Source organism: Aotus nancymaae, unplaced genomic scaffold (assembly GCF_030222135.1).
Source record: "Aotus nancymaae isolate 86718 unplaced genomic scaffold, 86718_ANA_hifiasm-v0.15.2.pri h1tg000014l, whole genome shotgun sequence".
Lineage (NCBI taxonomy): Eukaryota > Metazoa > Chordata > Mammalia > Primates > Aotidae > Aotus > Aotus nancymaae.
Genome location: NW_026988425.1, coordinates 820,166 through 839,857, shown reverse-complemented (window position 1 = coordinate 839,857; position 19,692 = coordinate 820,166). Strand labels below are relative to the sequence as shown.

Sequence of the window (19,692 nt, the reverse complement as noted above, 5' to 3'; positions counted from 1 at the left end):
TGTGTGGGGGTCGAGGTACCTCCCGCGCGGGTGCCCTCTGCCCTTGGGGCCTGTGGGTGCATCCAGGTAGCTCTGGCCGGCCCTACTGTCTGTTTCTTTGCACAGCCACAGCCACACTCAGGTCCTTCAGATCCGGGCCGCTCAGCTGTGGGGGTGGGAGTGCCACTTGAGGGGCTGTGGGCATGTGGGATGGTAGCAGCGTCAGATGGCAGTGGCCTGGGGCCAGGATCCCACAGAGGTGGGAAATGGCGGCCTGCCCCTGCCTCCCGCAGCCTGGGCCACGTGGACGGCCAAGCTCTCTCTGGGCTGCTCCACAGGTTAGCTTCTCCAGGGAAGAGCGGAGATCCACTGGGCCTCTTCTTTCCCTGACGGCGGCATCCTGCCTCACCACGGGTTCAGGCATTGGCTGCTACTGACTGTGAACCCGTAGATTTAGGCATCTTGGTTTTCAGGAGGATGTTCGCAGTCCTGGCACTCATATGTCCCTTTCTGTGTATCTTATCCCATGCTGGGGTCCCCTTAGGAGGAATCCCGGAGTAGGTGTGGGTTCTAAGAGTCCTGGCACCATCTGGTCTCCTTGGCAGCATGTGAGGGCGTGTTTGTGCATATGAGGGGCAGGGCAGGCACTGACTGTGGTAGCTGGGGGGACGGCGGGACCCTCTGCCATGGGAAAGGCCACCCTCACTCTCCACTCCTAACGCAGCTCACAGCCAGGTCATCTCCGTCCCAGAGCCCTTCAGCTGGGTGTCCTGGGGCAGCCTCAGTCAGGAGCCCGCTCTCGAGGATGGGAGACTGAGCCCTTGCTGCCCCCGCTGCCCCCGCTGCTCTCAGGGAGCCTTTGGCTGTGACTCAGCTGCATTGTTGAGGGCTGGAGGCAGCCGCAGGCTCCGCCTTCCCTGGGCTACGTCTGGGGCTGCGCTGCCCTGGGGAGCTGTGCTCATGTCCATCCTGGCTAGGTTAGTGTAAAATTAGAGAAATCTGGGCAAGTCTTTTTTTATTAATTTATTTTTAATTTTTAAAATTTTTATTTATGTTTTGAAATGGAGTCTTGCTCTGTTGCTCAGGCCGGAGTGCAGTGGCATGATCTCGGCTCACCGCAACCTTGGCTTACTGGGTTCAAGCGATTCTCCTGCCTCAGCCTCCTGAGTAGCTGGGACTACAGGTGCCTGCCACCACATCCGGCTAATTTTTGTACTTTTAATAGAGACAGGGTTTCGCCACATTGGTCAGGCTGGTTTTGAACTCCTGAGCTCAAGTGATCCGTCTGTTTCGGTCTCCCAAAGTGCTAGGATTACTGGTCAGTGAGTCACTGCGCCCGGCCCGGGCAAGGCTTTTTAAAGCGTAGAAATTTCTCTAAAAGCACACAGCTTCGTGACTCATCCAGTTGCCAGGGAGGCGCACATGCCCTCCCTGCTCTGTTCTGTGTGGCACTGAGGGGTGTGGAAAGGGGTCCAAAGCCACTGACAGCCTTGCCTCCCCGTCTCGTAAAGGGCCCATTGTCCTCCAGGCTGAGATCTGTCTGCGTGGAAGCCCTCTGGCTTCTGTGCCTGGCTCATGTGGGGACTAAGCATGGTCACAGGGTCTCCCAGCACAGCACTGAGTTCCTGCCAGGGCAGTGCCGCGTCCTCCTGAAGCCCTGCAATCCTGCAAGGTGGTTTTCCCAGGGAAGAGGCCCGAGGATAGGAGAGTTCCCCAGCTCTGACTCCTTGGAGCCAGCATGTAGGGGGAGCGCAGCAACCGGCCATGTGGGAAGTGGCCCCCATGACGTGTCACTAGCACCTTGAGACCCTCAGGGCCCCTCGAGTGGGTGCGTCCAAACTCCGCTGATCCTCAACAGCCATTTCCCTGGGCCCTGGTCTCCGGCCAGTTGGGGGCATAGGAACAGAAAGCTGGGATTGCCCTGCAGAGGGTCTCACGGGGATGAGAAGCAGCCACGTAAAGGGGCCGCTGTGTGGCCTTTGCTGAGACAACCGCGCTTCCTGCCTTCTTCCCATGTGACCCCTGACACGGGCGCTTCCCTGCTCCTTCCTGCCCAGGCTTGCTGTGTCCACCCCAAGCCTCTGCTTCCAGCTGATCTCTGCCTCTCTGTGGCCCCCGCCTCTCTGGGGTCTTTGCCTCTCTGGGGCCCGCGCCTCTGGGGTCTCTGCCTCTCTGTGGCCCCCGCCTCTCTGGGGTCTCTGCCTCTCTGGGGCCCCCGCCTCTGGGGTCTCTGCCTCTCTGTGGCCCCCGCCTTTCTGGGGTCTTTGCCGCTCTGTGGCCCCTGCCTCTCTGGGGTCTTTGCCTCTCTGGGGTCTCTGCCTCTCTGGGGCCCCCGCCTCTGGGGTCTCTGCCTCTCTGTGGCCCCTGCCTCTCTGGGGTCTTTGCCTCTCTGGGGTCTCTGCCTCTCTGTGGCCCCCGCCTCTGGGGTCTCTGCCTCTCTGTGGCCCCCGCCTTTCTGGGGTCTTTGCCTCTCTGGGGCCCCCGCCTCTCTGGGGTCTCTGCCTCTCTGGGGCCCCCGCCTGTCTGGGGTCTCTGCCTCTCTGTGGCCCCCGCCTCTGCTCGCTGGCTGGTGCCCCTTTGGGGGTAGCATATTCACGCCTTTTCTGACCTGAGCAGAAGTCTTAAAAGTAGCATATCTGCCAGCCCTGCACCCTGTCCCATCTGGCCCCAGGTGGCTGGGCAGAAGGTGGAGGTGTCCAGAGAGAGGGGTGAGGGTGGGGGTGCCCGAGGAGGAGCGGGGCTGTGGGAGAACATCAGGCGTTGTTTTCTTTTGTGTGTGAAGGGCTAGGGGAGCCCCAGGGTGAGCTGGGGTACAGGGTGAGGACACCAGCCAGGCTGACGTAGGGGCCGCTGGAATCTCGGCAAAGGAGGCAGGGCCGTGGCTCTGCTCCCTGAGTGGTCTGGGCTGCTGTGACGGGATGCAGACCTCACAGCTCACAGCAAAGAGCATCTGCTCTCCAGTTCTGGAGCCCATGAGTCCGAGCTGGAGACGGCAGGCCGTGCTGCCTCCGTATCTCCCGGGAGGATTCTCCCACCTCCTCCAGCCCCTGGGGCCCCAGGTGACCCTGGGCGTCAGTCGCTCTGCCCCTGCCTCCACGCAGCCTCCTCTCCTCCGTTCAAGGCTCCTTCTGCCTTCATACTGTGAGGCCGCTTGTGATGGGCGTCAGGCCCACTGTGACCCAGGATGCTCTCTCAAGATCATAGCTTCATTACAAGATTCTAAAATACATCCACAGAGAGTTTTCCCAAATAAGGTCACATTCTGAGGTTCCCGGGGCCGGGATGTGGGTGTCCTTTTTTTGGGGGCCACCATGCGCCCCACTGAGATTGTGCTCTGGGCCGAGAAATTCCTACCTGCCGCTTGGGTACAGCATGTGCACCCCAGCGCAGCGTCCCCTGGAGTCTCAGCCCTGCACAGACTCACTCCGAGTGAGTCCCAAGTCTCACATAAATCTCGCCGCTCGGAGCTCCCAAATCATCCTCTAAGCATCCAACCAGAAGGCAGCACAACGTGGGGTCTGGTCCGTCGTGGACAAAGGTGCCCTGTCTGTACATGTGTGCAAGTGAGGAACCGCTTATCCCAAAACGCAGCGGAGGACCGCCGGGAGAGGCACGTTCGCTCTGAGAGGGAGAATCAGGCAGGAAGGGCCTCCGGTACCTCACAAGGCTGAGACCCACCAGGCCGGGCTGCGGTTCCCGGGCCTGAGGTCACCCGAAGGTCGGGGGCGGGAGGCCTGTGTCCACATGCGCTTGGCTTTAGTCCTCACAGGCCCCATGGAGTCCAGCCGCTCCATGCTGTGGCCTCGTCAGACGCCCCTGGGAGGAGACTGCACGTGCCAGTGACCCCTGGCCCCGTGCTGCTCGTACAGCGCTTCATCCTGAACCCCGCGGTCTCCCTTTGAAGAGTTGCTAATTTGATCCATTCTCGGGTGTTTCTGACTCACCAGGGGTATAAACGTGGCCCAGAGCGTCCAAGTAAAGTAGCAGGTGTGGCTGGCATGCCATGGGTCCCCCAAAGAGCTGCCTGCTGCTATGTGCCCAGAGCAGTCTCTGCATCACCTGCATGTGGCGTGAAGCACACCTGCTCTTTTTCTGTGGTGTGTGGACACACGCACACGTGTGCAGCAGCCCAGAGCACTGTGGCGCACCGTGGAGCCTTCGGGCCCTCCCTCCTGCTGGGCCCACGGTGGGTGTGGGTCCACGCGCCCTGTTGCTGCTTCTTGGAGGCCCTGGCACTGACCTGTCCTGTGTCCCGCAGAACATCCGGTCCCTGATGAGCACTGAGAAGACCAAGGGCTTCTGCCAGCTGGTGGTCTCGCTCAGCCTGCGGGACGGCATGTCCCACCTCATCCAGTCAGCCGGCCTGGGCGGTCTCAAGCACAACACGGTGCTCATGGCCTGGCCTGCGTCCTGGAAGCGGGAGGACAGCCCCTTCTCCTGGAAGAACTTCGTGGGTAGGTGTGGCCGGCGGCCCCAGGCCTGTGTGCTGTCGGGTCCTGATGAGCCTGAGGGTGTGTGCTCTTAGCCCTGGGAGCCGCTATCTGAAGGTGTCCAGGCCCTCCCTCCCCTTCTCCTGGAGCCCTACTGGGGCTGGGGTGTCCTGGGCGGTGGTCTATGCCTGGGCTTCGGAGGAGCTGATGGAGGGAGGGTGGGGCTCTGTGGGGACCCCGCCCACCTCGCCACGAGGGCGTCAGCGCCAGCTGGGAGTCAAGGGGGAGGCCGCACGGTTCCCCCGAGGCCTCTCCCTTGCCCTGGCCTCGGATGAGCTGCCGGCGGCCGCCTCTCTCCGCAGACACTGTCCGCGACACCACCGCCGCGCACCAGGCTTTGCTGGTGGCCAAGAACATCGACGCATTCCCGCACAACCAGGAGCGCTTCGGCGGGGGCCACATCGACGTGTGGTGGATCGTGCACGACGGCGGCATGCTCATGCTGCTGCCCTTCCTGCTGCGCCAGCACAAGGTGGGGCGCGCCGCGGGCGCGGGGACGGGGACGCGCCGTGGGCCGGGGCGGGCAGGGGCTCCTCCCGGGCCCCGCAGCCATGCCCGCTCCGTCTCCAGGTGTGGAGGAAGTGCCGGATGCGCATCTTCACGGTGGCCCAGGTGGACGACAACAGCATCCAGATGAAGAAGGACCTGCAGATGTTCCTGTACCACCTGCGCATCAGCGCCGAGGTGGAGGTGGTGGAGATGGTGAGGCCTGAGGGCTTGAGAGCAGGAGATGGAGGGGGAGCTGGGGGGAGGGGGGAGGTGGGGAGGGCCGTGGGCCTCGTGAGGTGGGGGGAGGGGGAGGTAGGGAGGGCCATGGGACTCGTGAGGTGGGGGAAGGGGGGAGGTGGGGAGGGCCGTGGGCCTCGAGAGGTGGAGGAGGAGGGGGAGGGGGAGGTGGGGAGGGCTCTGGGGTTCGTGAGGTGGAGGGGGGGGAGGTGGGGGAGGAGAAGGTGGTGGCGACTGTGGCACGGGCTGCCAGGCCTTGTAGTGGTGGAGGAGGCTTGGTCTTGGGAATTCGAGGCTGTAGCAGGAAGCACAGAGCCCTGCACGTCCCTTGGTGACATCTCGAGTAGCCTGGGTGTGGGTGCTGCCCTGGAACCGGCGTCCGCCTCTCCATGTCCTCCTTGGCCTGGGTCCCCATCCAGGACCGGGTTCTGTACCTGACCTCACGTCTCGGTGGCGTTCACCATGGTGGGTGCACGTCGGAGCACCTCCCGTCTTGGGTGCTCTCCCCAGATAGGCTCGTGGTCCCACAGCTGGAAATCACACGTCAGCAGTTGGGACCGGGGGAGAAGGGCACTGGTCGGAGTGAGGCCGGGGTGCGGCCATCGTGTGGGATGGACAGGCCTTCGGTCAGCTGCAGGCAGGGCCTGGACAGAGACTTGTCCCATCCTTCACACCTGGGGAGGACGGGGTTGACGGTCGGAGCGCTGGCTCCCAGCCCCCAAGCCTGGGGCTCTGGAACCTGGGGGTCAGGTTGACCGCTCGTGCTGGGTAGAACCGTACGTGCTCCCTGCCAGCCCACCCCAATCCGCGGCTGTGCCTTCCGCTCCAGTCCTGCCGGTGGTCCCGGGACTTTGTGGGTTCTGACCTCGTGGGTCACACCGACAGCACTGGCCATGAGGTCAGATTCTGCCAAGTCCCGGTTTCTCATGGCTCCTGTGACCCCGGCGCACAGTTTTGCTGGCCCTCGGTGGCCTGGACTCGTGGAGGTGGGGTGCTGGGAAGAATAAAGCTGGACAGAGACGGTCACGCTGTCCCCCAGGAAGCTACCCGTGCCCCTGCAGCAGCCTGGGCAGTGCAGGCTCCCTGGCCCCTCAGCCCTGGGCGTGGCGGAGGCCCCGAGCACCTGCTCCTGGTTTGTATCTGGCCGTGAGTGAGGCCCGGTGCGGCTGCATCTGTGTTTCTGCGTCAGCTCCCGTGGAGCGCGGTTGTCCTGTGGGCTGCTCTTCCTCTCGCCCTGTGGGACCTTTCCTAGGCCGAGGGCGCAGGCATGCATTGCGCTGGGTCTTTTTCTCCCTGGTTTTCTACGCTGGCCTTTGTTTCCACACGGCCATGTCTTCGGGGACGATGGCTGCAGCTTCTCTTCTTTGGACGAGGCTTTGTGGTTTCAAGGCTGTAGAGTTATTATTGGTTCTAATAGTTGTATGAATAATGTTATTTCCAAGTCATGACACTGCTAGTGAAATAGTAATAAAATGCTGCCTGGGAGAACAGCCCTGCCCGGAGGACAGGTGGGCGGCCATGGGGGCCAGAGGAAGTGGGCAAAGTGAGCCTGTGGCTCCAGCACCCCCAGCACCCCCGTGGTGCCAGAAGTAGCTCGCCAGCTGCTGAGCAGGGGTCACTAGCACTGACCCAGTGCCTCCATGCTCCTGGAGCTCCCAGTGCCCCGACGCTCCTGGCCATGTCTCCTGGCAGGGTTGGGGCTCTCCATGGCCCTGCCACCAGGGACAAGTGTCACCTGGCTGGAGAGGGGCCCATGGGCAGTCTGGCATGCTGTTTTATTTTTTTTTTTAATTTTTGAGACGGAGTCTCACTCTGTCCCCCAGGCTGAAGTGCAGTGGTGCCATCTCAGCTCACTGCAACCTCCACCTCCTGGGTTCAGGCAATTCTCCTGCCTCAGCCTCCCAAGTAGCTGAGAGACTACAGGTGCGTGTCACCATGTGGGCTAATTTTTTTTTCTTTTTTTTTTTGTATTTTTAGTAGAGACGGGGTTTCACCATGATGGCCAGGCTGGTCTCAAACTTCTGACCTCAAGTGGTTCGCCCGCCTTGGCCTCCCAAAGTGTCGAGATGACAGGCGTGAGCCGCTGCACTGGATCTGCTGTGCCATTTTAAACGCTTGTGCTTAACAGGCACAGTGGCTCCAAATTTCCATGAGCTGGGTGCAGTGGGTGAGACCTGGGGGTCCCGCACGGCAGGCGCTGAGGTTGTGCCGTGGCTTTTCTGTGTGTCCTGGGCGGGTTTCCTGTGGTGACAAGCCCTACTGAGCACAGATAGTGACACCTGTGAGCGTGGACCCTGCGGTCCCACGGGGCAGTCCCTTACCCAGAGTCGCGTGCACTGGGTTGGTTTGTGGCTGTGGTCTTGTCCTCTACCCTGCCCCTGTGCCCGGCTGGAGGGTCCCGGGGAGAGATGTGAGCGGAGCATCTGTGTGGTGTCACTGCCCATCGTGAGCTCACACCTTCCCAGCCACGGGGCGGGGCCCTGAGACCCACGGGGGCCTGCAGGGCCCGGGATGCCTGGCCTCTCCCGCTGCTCGGGGCGGCTCAGCCTCTGAAAGCCGGGGCGGTGGTGAAGGCGACCCACGATTCTGTGCACGCCAGGCTTACTGCCTACTCGGGAACTTTCTAGGTTGAAAACGACATTTCTGCCTTCACCTACGAGAGGACGCTGATGATGGAGCAGAGGTCGCAGATGCTGAAGCAGATGCAGCTGTCCAAGAACGAGCAGGAGCGAGAGGTGCGTGGGCGCCGTGGCCGAGATGAGGCCTTCAGAGACGCACGGCTGGCCTCGTCGAGCCTTTCCTAGGCTGCAGCCGGGAGGGTCCTCCGGAGAGCATGCTGCGTCGTGGACTCAGCCCCGGCCTGAGTGTGGGTGGCAGAGGCCGTGCAGGAGGACGGGAGTGGCGTCAGAGCCAGAGCTCGTGGGAGCCTGGGCGTGCAGGTGCCCAGTTAGCGGAATGGCAGCCTGGCAGATGCACGCTCACGTGCAGGAAGTGACGAGGCTGGGACCTTTGAATGTAGCTTTTCCAAACGTGCAGCGATACAGGCGGGAGACGGGAGGGGGCCGGGCACTCCCCAGGCTTCTCCCCAGGGCGGTGCCCCTTGGCGGGGTCCGCAACTCCTGAGCCAAGGTTTCTTACCATGGCTGCTTTGTCTCACAGCCTGAAACCCGTGAGCCCCGCAGCACGCAAATTCTGTGCTGTCCAAAACCCAGTGGGAGCGGAGAGTGAACGCTGGGAGGGAGGGAAGCGAGCTGGAGGGGAGGTGCCTCCGGCCCCCCACGCAGTCCCACGTAACCTCCGCCCGTGGAAGCTGCCCGCCCAGCTGCGGCAGCTGTGGCTCCGTGGGTAACTGTCCGTTGCTGAGGATGTACAGGCGTATCCACCTGAGTTACACCGGCCTGGGCCCCTCAGCCACCCTGAGACCCGAGGGCGGGTGCTTTTGTGGTCACTTCATGGCCGAGGAAGGTGCGGGTCGCCTGTGGCAGGACTCTCAGCTCTGTGAGGTCACGACCTCATGGGCTCTCGTGGGTCCCACCAGGCTGGCGGCACACACAGGTCTGTGACTGCAGACCAGGTGAGGTGATGGTTTTCTGAGACTACAGTGACAGTGGCGGCAGCAGGGACGGAGCATTCACCTGCCCTGGGGCCTCGGCCTCACCCAGAACCTGCGGTACACAGGTCTGCGTGTGGGGCCACGTGCGCTGACAGCCAGAATCACTAAGTGGCGACCACCGCCTGCCCCCAACAGAGAAAGGCTCGTGGAGCCCCAGCCCTGCCAGCTCTCAGACCCCGGGCAGGTCAGGGCGGGCACAGACGCAGGACCCAGGGGGATTATCAGCGTGTCTGCAGACAGATTCCTTCCACAGGGGCCCGGACACTCCTTCCACACCCCTTCCACAGGAGTGTCTGGGAGGACCCACGTACTCTGTTTCTGTCCAGGCCGAGTCCCTGAGGGCCGGCAAGGTCGCCTTGGCTTAGCACGGGTTCAGCCTGGGTCCAGCCAGGAGCAGGAATCCACCCCCGGCTTGATGGGAAGTTCAGTGTGGAGAGTCTGGAACTGCGGACTGGGGCGGGCCTGGGAGCGGGACGGCAGCCCTGATGTGAAGGGCCCCTCCTGGGCCAGGGCGGGGTTTGGCCGAGCTGCTGTGCAGGTGCCGGGTGGGCCCCTCCAGTGCCTCACACGGTGGCCCTCAGGGCAGGTGGGCAGCGCTGGGTCTGCGGAGAGCAGGTGGCCCCTTGGCTCTGGGTTTTCATTCGCGGCCATGGGAAATTTAGGCCAGGCCAGGCTGTGAGGCGACTGCAGGGCCAGCCACGGTGAGTAGAGGCCCGGGGCCACTGTCCGCGTCCCGAGACGGAGGCAGCCCCAGCCCCTCCCCCACCCCTGCCAGTCTCCCTTTTGGGAAGGGCCGACACCCACTTTAAACATTTTCATCTGGGGGAGGAAGATCCTGGTCTGGTGAAATCACCGTGGGCCTTCGGCTTTTTTAAATCATCCCGGGGCTCCCAGACTCCTGATGCCCCTGGGATGAGCGGCTTGCTGGGCTGCGTCCAGCTCGGGTAGGGCTCCAGCCACAGTGGGAGAGGCGGCCATTTAGGCCCCGCGTAAATATCACTTCCAAGGTGGCACCCATATCTGCAAGCTCCCATCGGCCCTACCCTTCAGGCTGGGCACAGCAGCACAGAGGGTGTGAAGGCTGCGGGGAGGGAGGAGGCCGCGGGGAGGGAGGAGGCCGCGGGGAGGGTCTATAACCAGCAGGGCTGCACTGTTCTTGCGACCTGGCGGTGACAGGGAGGAAAGGTCGTGAACCAGCAGTGGCTGCGACATCAGGTGACTGCCCACTTGCCCTTTGGCACCCACAGCTAAGGGGTGTGGACAGTGCTGCCAGACGATGCTTTCATTTTCCTCATGTTGTCAGAAGTGACCCACAGGGGACCAGCCCTATTGGCCCCATCGTTGCCCCAACAGTGCCCCAGCGGTACCCCACAGACCCCCTGTCAGCCTGGCCGGGCCCTGAGTGTCCCTGGCTGATCAGACACAGCCTGCTTCCCAGGGATAGGGCTTGGATCCCAGCACGGCCCCCACCTGCCCCGAGCCTCCGTGAGGCAGGCACACCTGCGTGCTGGTCATGTGGGTGAGTGGGTGGTCTGGGGTGAACACAGCGTGCACAGAGCCCCGTCAAGCAAGGAGACTCTCTCAGCACACGTCCGCTCACGTCAGCACGGGTCGTGGGGCCTCTTTCTCCAGTTCAGGGCCAGGGTGGGAAGGTGAGGGGCGGAGATGGGGAGAGGAAGTGAACGTTTGGTCTGGAAGCCTGGAGGAGGGAGGCAGCCTCGGGGGTGGGGCTCGGGACCTTGTAGGAGGCCAGACTGGTCCAGGGTCAGGCGCGCATGGCCCTTTTGGTTCTGTGGTGTGAGCCGGCCTTGCCTCTGGCCTGGTGTCCCGGGTCATTCTTGCCCAGGGGAGTTTTGAGACCATCTGGTCTCACCGAGTCCCGGGCCTGCCAGGCCCAGCTGATCCACGACAGGAACACCGCATCCCACACCACAGCGGTGGCCAGGACCCAGGCGCCGCCCACGCCAGACAAGGTGCAGATGACCTGGACCAGGGAGAAGCTGATCGCCGAGAAGCACAGGCACAAAGACGCCAGCCTGTCCGGGTTCAGAGACCTCTTCAGCATGAAGCCGTGAGTGTCCGCGCCTGCGGCTGGCCGGGGTGGGGTGGCAGATCTGGTGGTGAGGATGGAGTCTCTTCCCTGACCACTGAAGAGCTTCACGGAAACCCCAAAGGCCAGCGGGCCCGTTAGAGAACAGAGAGCTGCCCGCCAGGGCTGGCTGAGGTCCTCAGGGGCATGGGTCTGGTTCTGCAGACGCAGCCGGAGTCCCAGGGTGAGAGCGCCAGAGACACCTCTCACCTGGGGTCGAAGGCAGAGCCTCAAGCCCGGTTCTCAGGAAGGCCTGGGGGCTCCCGGGCCCTGTGGGGTGGGCCGAGGCAGCATTCTCTCGGGCAGCTGTGATGCCTGGAACGGCCCAGTGCTCACTCCTGAGGTCAATAACACGCTCTTGTTTTTCTCTCCTGCATAGAGAATGGGGAAACCTGTAAGTCCACTCGCTGCAACCAGGTCGCCTCCTGGTGGCCCTGCATGCCTGCGTGGCGTGGCCTGTGTGGTGTGGCCCGCGTGTGTGTTCCGGGCCTCCCGGTGGCCCTGCATGCCTGCGTGGCGTGGCCTGTGTGGCGTGGCCCGCGTGTGTGTTCCGGGCCTCCCGGTGGCCCTGCATGCCTGCGTGGCGTGGCCTGTGTGGTGTGGCCCGCGTGTGTGTTCCGGGCCTCCCGGTGGCCCTGCATGCCAGTGTGTGCGTGTTCTAGGCCTCGGTTTCCCTGCATGCCTGCGTGGCGTCACCCGCGTGCATCCGTGTGCAGCTGGAGCTTACCCAGTGCTGCCTCGGCTCCCACGTCCGTTTCCTGTTGCCTTTGCTCGCCTCTCTTCACGGTGGCTCCGGCACACACCCGAAGCCTCTTCCTCAGCGAGGCCCAGAAACTGAGACCTGGGAGGTGGCTGAGCCACTCCTGCATGGAGGGGAGGTGTGTGCTGGCAGGACCCGTCAGTGAGTCTGTCCACGTCCTTCTGGGTCGGGCACTGGCTGAGTTGCGTCCCCACCCAGAATGGTTTCCACGTTAACGCCGTCCACCCTGGGCGTTACCCTTCCGTCTCCAGGTGGAGAGGGGTGTGGAGCAGTTCTCTGTGTGGTCAGGCCCTGGGGTGGGAGCTGCCTGTGTCTGAGCTCTGGGGCAGGTGGGAGGGAGAGCCCTGGATGGACCCCCAAGCTCGGTCCCTGGGAGTCCTCGGCTCTGTCCCCTGCCTGCCCCCACGATCAGCTGCCTGGGCCGTGTTTTCATCATGGGCAGGCGGTGCCTGGGGCCTGAGTGAGGAACGCGCCAGCTGAGTGGCCACACCTCCTTTTTTATCTTTAACCCTGAAACCTGAATTAATCAGACACCAGAAACCGTGCACCTGTGTGGGAGGCGGGCAGGGAGCCCCAGTACTTCCTGCTGTGTCCTGTAAATCTAAACGTGCCTTCAGAATAGTGTGTTCATTAAAGCTGCAGGACGATCTAGGCCCGGGGCAGGGTTTGACCACGCCCCCACACATGTGAGCACACTCAAGCAGCTGCAGTGGCCCTGTGCGTCCACCTAGGCCCGGGGCAGGGGCAGGTCCGCACCGGCCTGTAGGGTCAGGAGAAGGTGGGCCGGAATGGATGACGTGTGGGCTTTGTGTCAACGTGGGGTGTGTGTTTGGGACAAGACCGACTCTCCTGGTCCAGCAACTCCTCGGGGTTGGGCTGGGAGAAGCCCCCAGAATGTCTGGAGGTCAAGCCCTGACCTTTTCCTGGGCAGTGCAGGCATGAGGTGTGCAGGCCTCACCGTGGCATCCCCGGGAGCACACTTAGGGATGTCTGTGTGTTCGCTCGTGTGTACCTGTCAGTGCACCTGCTGGTGGACACACACCTGTCCTCACACGTGGGTGTACGTGTCTGTACGTGTGCACATGTGCATGTCTGACGTGTGTCTGTACAACTTGTGTGCACGTTAGTGTGACTGCATGTGTGCGTATACACATCAGCATATACAGATGTGTCTCCACTGGTCCTCCTCGCTATGGTGGCCAGCACACCATCCCAGCAGTCAGGGGTAAGGCCCCCTTGTCCCCCCAGCACTCACTGCCGTGGTCATGCCGCTCACCCCGCCACCCACCCCCCGCCCACCCTGCCCTGCCCCGCCCCACGCTCCTGGCCTGGCCTGGCCTCACTTCCTGGAGTTGCTCTTTGTCCACAAACACACTGGTCATTGTGGTCTACCCAGAAGTTGAGTCCAAAGTTCCAAGTTCCTGTATGAAAAGCCCCTTGACTGTGTGGTGGACAGAGACCCCATCTGTAATTAAATCAAGCTGGAGAGAAGATGAAAGGTCTCCCTGTGTTCCTCCTGAAAATTGGTGGTTATGATCAGGTTTATTTGGCTTAAGAGTCAAGTGGATCAAAGGGCGTGAGCCTGGACACGTCGACGGCGTCCTCGGGGCCTCTCTGTGACCCTGCATGGGCGGCCTCTGTCTGTCTGCCCCACCCTCTGTGTCCGGGGCACTGGTGACCTCCCCAGGGGGCCACAGTCAAGACTGTGTAGGGCTGTGCTGACCACAGTTGGCCTGAGACCCACTGGGACCTGCAGGTCCACCCACGGGCCAGGTTTTTCCACCAGAAACACGAGTGTTCTCAGGGCTGGTCTCTGCCGGATTTCCCGAGGGGGCTTCCTGGAATGCCAGTTCTGCTGCCATTTAGGGGCCTGCCTCAGAGGGACCGTGGGATAGAGGAGGGAGATGAGCCCTGTCCCGCAGGGCCTGAGCACCTGCACAGCGGGAGTCTGCAGTGTCCCCAAACCTCCTTGGCTGGGGACCCTCCTAGGGGACTGTGGCCGGGCCCAGGCCACCAGGGACGCTTTGAGATGTAGACTCCCATGGCAACTTCAGAGCAGGGCCCCGTTGTCATGAGGACAGAAGGCGGGGTCTGGGCCACGTGGTGGAAGTGAGGACGGAACGTGGGGTCTGGATGGCCACGTGGTGGAAGTGAGGACGGAAAGTGGGGTCTGGGCCACACCGTGGGCCATGCGGTGGAAGTGAGGATGGCAGGTGGGGTCTGGGCCACACTGTGGAAGTGAGGACAGAAGGCAGTGTCTAGATGGCCACGCGGTGGAAGTGAGGATGGAAGGCAGGGTCTAGATGGCCACGCGGTGGAAGTGAGGATGCAATGCCGGGTCTAGATGGCCACACAATGGAAGTGAGGAAGGAAGGCGGGGTCTAGATGGCCACACAATGGAAGTGAGGAAGGAAGGCGGGGTCTAGATGGCCACGTGGTGGAAGTGAGCATGGCAGGCAGGGTCTGGGCCACACCATGGAAGTGAGGACAGAAGGCAGTGTCTGGACGGCCACGCAGTGGAAGTGAAGACAGAAGGCAGGGTCTAGATGGCCACGCGGTGGAAGTGAGGCTGGAAGGCGGGGTCTAGATGGCCACACAATGGAAGTGAGGATGGCAGGCAGGGTCTGGGTCACACCATGGAAGTGAGGACGGAAGGTGGGGTCTGGACGGCCACGCGGTGGAAGTGAGGATGGAAGGCGGGGTCTGGACGGCCACTCAGTGGAAGTGAGGACGGAAGGCGGGGTCTGGACGGCCACGCGGTGGAAGTGAGGATGGAAGGCGGGGTCTGGACGGCCACTCAGTGGAAGTGAGGACGGAAGGCGGGGTCTGGACGGCCACTCAGTGGAAGTGAGGACGGAAGGCGGGGTCTGGACGGCCACGTGGTGGAAGTGAGGATGGAAGGCGGGGTCTGGACAGCCACGCGGTGGAAGTGAGGACGGAAGGTGGGGTCTGGACGGCCACGTGGTGCAAGTGCTTTCCCTTTGGCCCTCGGCCAGGCAGGGGCAAGGTGGGCCGTGGGAGAAGACCCCAGTAGTGGCCGCTGTGAGCGCCTGTGCCTCCAGCTGAGTTCTCAGCAGTCCTTGCCCGTCACAGGCCTGGGAGCTTCAGCAGCGATGGCTGCACAGGCCGGGGGCAGCTGTGGGCCTTTCCTCCCTGAGCTTCTGGCCCCTTGGACCCAGCTGTGTGACCCTCAGAGAGGAGACCATGTGTGCTCAGCCTGATGGGTTTGTGCTTGGCAGCGTCTAATGTGGGGCTTGAGGAACACCATGGATGTCAAGAGAAGTGTGTCAGCCTTGAAAGGCGCCAGGCACTCGGGACACCCAGGTCGCTTCCACTGCGTTCCGCCAGCTTCGCAGACGTAGATGTAGTTCAGGAAGCACTTGCAATTGGTGTCATGTGACTCCGCGGCCCTTAGAAGCTTGGCAGCCCCAGTGTGCTGAGTTCCAGGGGCCCGGAGGCCAAAGCTTCCCGCTGCTGAGCACCGCCTGGCTGCCATCAGCGCCTCTCGCTGGGAGCTGCCGCCTCTGCGTCCTTCAGGGTTGGAGAGTCCGCCCGATCCTGACTCACACGTGAACGCAGGCTCATCAGGGCTCGGCCCGGCCTCGTGTCTGGAGCGTGGGGCGTGCCCACCTCCTGCTGACCGTGCCCACCCCCACCCCCTCCAGGGACCAGTCCAACGTCAGGCGGATGCACACGGCCGTGAAGCTCAACGGCGTCGTCCTCAGCAAGTCCCAGGACGCCCAGCTGGTCCTTCTCAACATGCCGGGCCCCCCAAAAAACCGGCAGGGGGACGAGAACTGTATCCTTTCCCCTGGTGTGCCTGCGGGCATGTGGGCGTCCCCGGCAGCTTCTCGCCAAGACCTGGGGTTGTGGGTGCTGTGAGCCAGGCTGGCTTCACGCCTTTCCTTCAGCCCCAGGCCCTGGGAGCTGCGACCGGGATGCAGAGGGGCTCTGGGGCCAGTGGTGGCGTTGGTGTGGGGAGGGAGGGCCCGCCTGCAGTGCCAGCCCCCCCACCATCCCCGGGTGTTCAGAGCTGCCCTGGGGCTGGGAGACCCGCCCCGTCATGTACCCCCACAGCGACTGTGCATCCTGGGACCTTCCCTGGGGCTCAGCCCCACCGTTCCCCGAAGGCCATGCGGGAGGCAGGGAGCCCAGCTCTCGGCTTTAAGGCCCCGGTTGGCCAGAGCTTTGGGAATTTGTGCTTTATTGGGAAAATGGACTCCGTGGTGTATCTGGGTGTATTGGCACAGACAGGGCAACGTCTGGCACATCCCTGCCAGGGCGGCACCCAGAGTGCGGGGTCAGTGGGGGCGTGTCCTCCGTGTGTCCTGGTCAGAAGCTGTGGCCCAGGTCACCTGTAGGCCAGCCAGGACCCAGTCACCTGGCTGGGGATCCCTGTCAGGTGGGGTCTGCACCCTGGGCTCCGTCTCTGTCTCTGCTGGTCCTCTCTATGGCCACGGAGCTCCCTCTCTTTCCTGAGCATGGGCCCCTCTCTCCCCTGCCCTGCCCCTTCCTCCCCTTCCTCCCTTCTCCCCACCCACTTCTCACCTTGGCTCTGGCATTCTCAAACCAAATCTTAGCTAACCCGGAAGAGGGTGAAACCTCACTCCCATCGCAGTTCCAGCTCTACACGCCCAGGTGAGATCAGCTCTGGCCTTAACTCTGCTAACCACAGACATGGAGTTTCTTGAGGTCTTGACCGAGGGGCTGAACAGAGTCCTCTTGGTCAGGGGCGGCGGCCGGGAGGTGATCACCATCTACTCCTAATGCTCAGCAGCATCGCGGCACGCTGGGGCGGGCACGGAGGATGGCGTGGGCAGCCTGCGCCCAGGCTCGGCCCAGGGAAACAGACGGCAGACACACCTGTCCCCAGTGATGCCGCCTGGCCTGCCGTGGGGCTTCCTTCTGAGGTCTCTAGGACCGCCACCTAGGGCTTAAACCCCAGGCTGGGCCAGCGAGGGCACGACCGGAGGGTTTTCTTGAGTCCGAGGGCAGATGCCACCGCAGGAGGGACCTGGACGCGGCCGGATCTTCTCGCGGGTCACGAGGGGCCAGCGAGCCCACACTTGGTTTCCGGAAGTCCTTTTCCTTGGCTGGACTTACCCAGTGGTTAGGTTGCATCTCTCCCCTACCCAGAACATTCTCGGAAGAGCACCGGGGCTGAAGCTGTCCCTGGTGATAAAAGTGAAATGTCAGCCCCGGCCACGGCTCCCTGCAGGGCCTTGATCGCCTCTGAGTCACTCTGTTCCTTGACTGTTTTTGCATTTCTGCACCTCAAGGCAGCAAAGCTGGAGGACGCCGTCCACGCCTGCATCACCCTCGTGTGGGAGCCTCTGGGCTCGGCAGGTCCACGCTTCACCAGCCGGCGTGGCCGGGGCCATCTGGAAAGGGAACTCGGTTTTTCTGGAATGCGCTGGACCACCTGTCGGGTGTGTGGTGAACACGGTGTGTCCCTCGGGGCTTACGCTCCAGGAAGGAGTCCCAGCTGTGTCTCTGCCACGCCAGGCTGTGTCTGCTGCCATCTGAGTCTCCATCCGCCTTTAGAAAACCAGCCACTTCATTCATGAGCACTGATAGGGCCCAGCTCACAGCACTGGTGCCGTTAGAGCCTCGTGCAGGCGAATGCACTGAAACCTGGGGCGCAGGTGTGACGCGGAGTGAACGCCGAGTCCCCCCGCAGCCCACGACAGCCGGGACTCCACCCCATGAGCACGGCGCACGGTTCAGCCTCTGAGCTGGCTCACACGTGGCATCCCCACCCCGGCGCTCCAGAGAAGGGGGACACGGCCTCTGCGTGGGAGGTCCCTGGGCAGCAGTGGTGCCTGGTGTCAGGTCCGTCCGGCTGACTCCCGGGCATCCCCTGCCGTGGCCTGTACCTTTCGTGGAGGTGGCAGTGGCACTGAGAAGAGATCCCTTTCAAGGTCCCAGCACACTTTTCACTTCGCTGTGAGTTTCTGCTTTGTAGGTGGTGGCTGCATCTGCAGGCTGTGGCGGTGGCACTGGCTGGGGCCTCCCTTTCTGTGTGGCTTATTTATTTATTTAAACACCCAGGGAGTTCGTGGTCACGAGGCCGTCCATCAAGAGGCTGTTTCTATACTAGAGGCCCCAGGTGGTCAGGCCCTGGGCTGTGTCCGGCTTGCCCGGTCTCCCGAGGGAATCGGCCCCATCGCCGAGGTTCAAAGCAGGGCAGAGGCTGCGCGTGTGCTTCCAGGCGTTTCTGAGGCGCTGCGCTGGGGCTGGCATTGCTGTAGAGTCACGGCTGCCCAGAGCGTGTCCCAGACGTCACCGCAGGGCGCAGCGTTCCCTCCGCCTCTGGGTGGGGCCAGCAGGTCCTGCGTCCCCTGCACCTGGAGGAGAGCGGGCGGGAGGCGCAGCGGCCTCTGAACCTCGGTTGGTGGCTGGAAAACCCTGCGTGCGGGACGCTTCTGAGGGCCACTGGGTCCTCCCCACGAAACGCCTCGTGAGGGCTCCACTCTGCCTCTGCCCTGGGCTGCAGCTTCTGTGCGCGGCAACGCCAGGCAGCCTGTCCCGTCAGCTCGTGTCACTGGTAACTGCGGCCGTTGAAAGTTGATTCCACGTCCCTTTTGTAGGTTCCTTTGTACAATTTTGTTAGTAGAAAAATAAAATCCTATGAAATCTGAGTCTGTTGAAGAATCTGGAGTCTCGTTCAGCATAAAAATTAGACGACTGGAGAAAATGTACCGGCCGCCCCTTTAGCAGGAGCGTCAGGGCCAACGAGCCATAGCCAGCTCGGGTGGCTGAAGAGTGACCCTGTGAATTGGACAAGAGAGCTTCCAAATCACGTCACCAGCATGGAACTGACCTTACATCAAACTTCCTGGTGCTGTGTGTTGACGTGCCCCAATCTGTAATTTATTTTTGCGACAGTCTCTGTTGCCCAGGCTGGAGTGCAATGGTGCCATCTCAGCTCAGTGCAACTTCCACCTTCCGGGTTCAAGCGATTCTCCTGCCTCAGCCTCCTGAGTAGCTGGGATCACAGGTATGCAGCACCACGCCTGGCTTATTTTTGTAGTTTAGTAGAGGTGGGGTTCCACCGTGTTGGCCAGGCTGGTCTTGAACTTGTGGCCTCAAGTCATTTGCCCACCTCAGCCTTCTAAAGTGCTGTGATTATGGGCGTGAGCCACCGTGCCCGGCCATTCTATCTATAATTAGGGTGGAGGCACCAGAGTCCACCATGAGCGGAGCTGGCATGCTCTGACACGCGATGAGATGCCACCTGACGCCTGCGATGGCCACCGCCCGAATGGTGGGGGGGAGATCGCGGTGACGACGTGCAATCGGAGCCCTCCTGCGGGGTTGCAGCTGCGCGGGAGGGGCTGTGGTTCCCGAAAGTGTGAGACACAGAGCCGCCCCTTCCCCAGCAGGTCCGCTCCCAGTGTGTGTCACGGCATCAGGAACGGGTGCACGCAGGTTCACGGCTGCCAGAGTGGGCGCAGTCTGAGAATCTGACGAGTCCACATGGCCGTGCCTGCTGTGGGGCCTCACCCAGCTAGAGCCAGGAGCCAGGCTTGGAAGCCTCACGCTCAAGGGAGGAAGCCGGACACTGGGGTCTCACGCTGTGGGACGCCACTTACTCGAAATGCCAGAATGGGCCGGGCCCAGAGGCCAGGAGTGCACTGGTGGGTGCTAGGGTGGGCCAGGCGGAGTGGAGGGAGACGGCCTGAGGGGCATGAGTTTCTTTCCGGGGTGAAAACATTCTGAAATGGTTGTGGCAAAGCTTACGTGCTGGAACACGGCGTCGTGCACGATGAAGTTGTATGTGATGCTGCTGGGCGCCGTCTCCAGCGACCCTGGCGCATGGCAGATGGGAAGGGACAGCACAGGAGGGCGTCAGGGCCTGTGCTGGCTCTTGGGCCACAGGAGAGTGATCCTGAGGGCAGCCTCATCCTCGGACCTGATGGGTGAGTGTTGGCTGCATGCAGGCGTCCGTGGCTGGCTGGGGGCGCCTGGTGTCCTGAGGGAGGGCCATGTGCTCACCAGTTCCAGCAGGGAGGTTTGGGGACCCGCTGACACC

The 19,692-nt window shown here is 62.6% G+C and overlaps 1 protein-coding gene across 5 annotated transcripts in view; it reads left to right on the top strand.

Moving 5' to 3' along the window:
- SLC12A7 (solute carrier family 12 member 7) overlaps positions 1–18,298 on the top strand; it is a 58,481-nt gene extending 40,183 nt beyond the window's left edge. For 2 of the 5 annotated variants that reach the window (XM_064375831.1, XM_064375836.1), the window contains exons 18-25: positions 4,238–4,433; positions 4,772–4,941; positions 5,040–5,171; positions 7,823–7,930; positions 10,701–10,879; positions 11,277–11,291; positions 15,323–15,456; positions 16,937–18,298. In XM_064375831.1, coding sequence (XP_064231901.1) covers positions 4,238–4,433; positions 4,772–4,941; positions 5,040–5,171; positions 7,823–7,930; positions 10,701–10,879; positions 11,277–11,291; positions 15,323–15,456; positions 16,937–17,097 — 1,095 coding nt within the window. In that variant the 3' untranslated portion in view covers positions 17,098–18,298. Of the gene's footprint in view, positions 1–4,237; positions 4,434–4,771; positions 4,942–5,039; positions 5,172–7,822; positions 7,931–10,700; positions 10,880–11,276; positions 11,292–15,322; positions 15,457–16,332 lie in introns of all 5 variants that reach the window. The other 3 variants (XM_064375833.1, XM_064375834.1, XM_064375832.1) reach the window with 3 other exon arrangements.
- Positions 18,299–19,692: the final 1,394 nt, after the last annotated feature.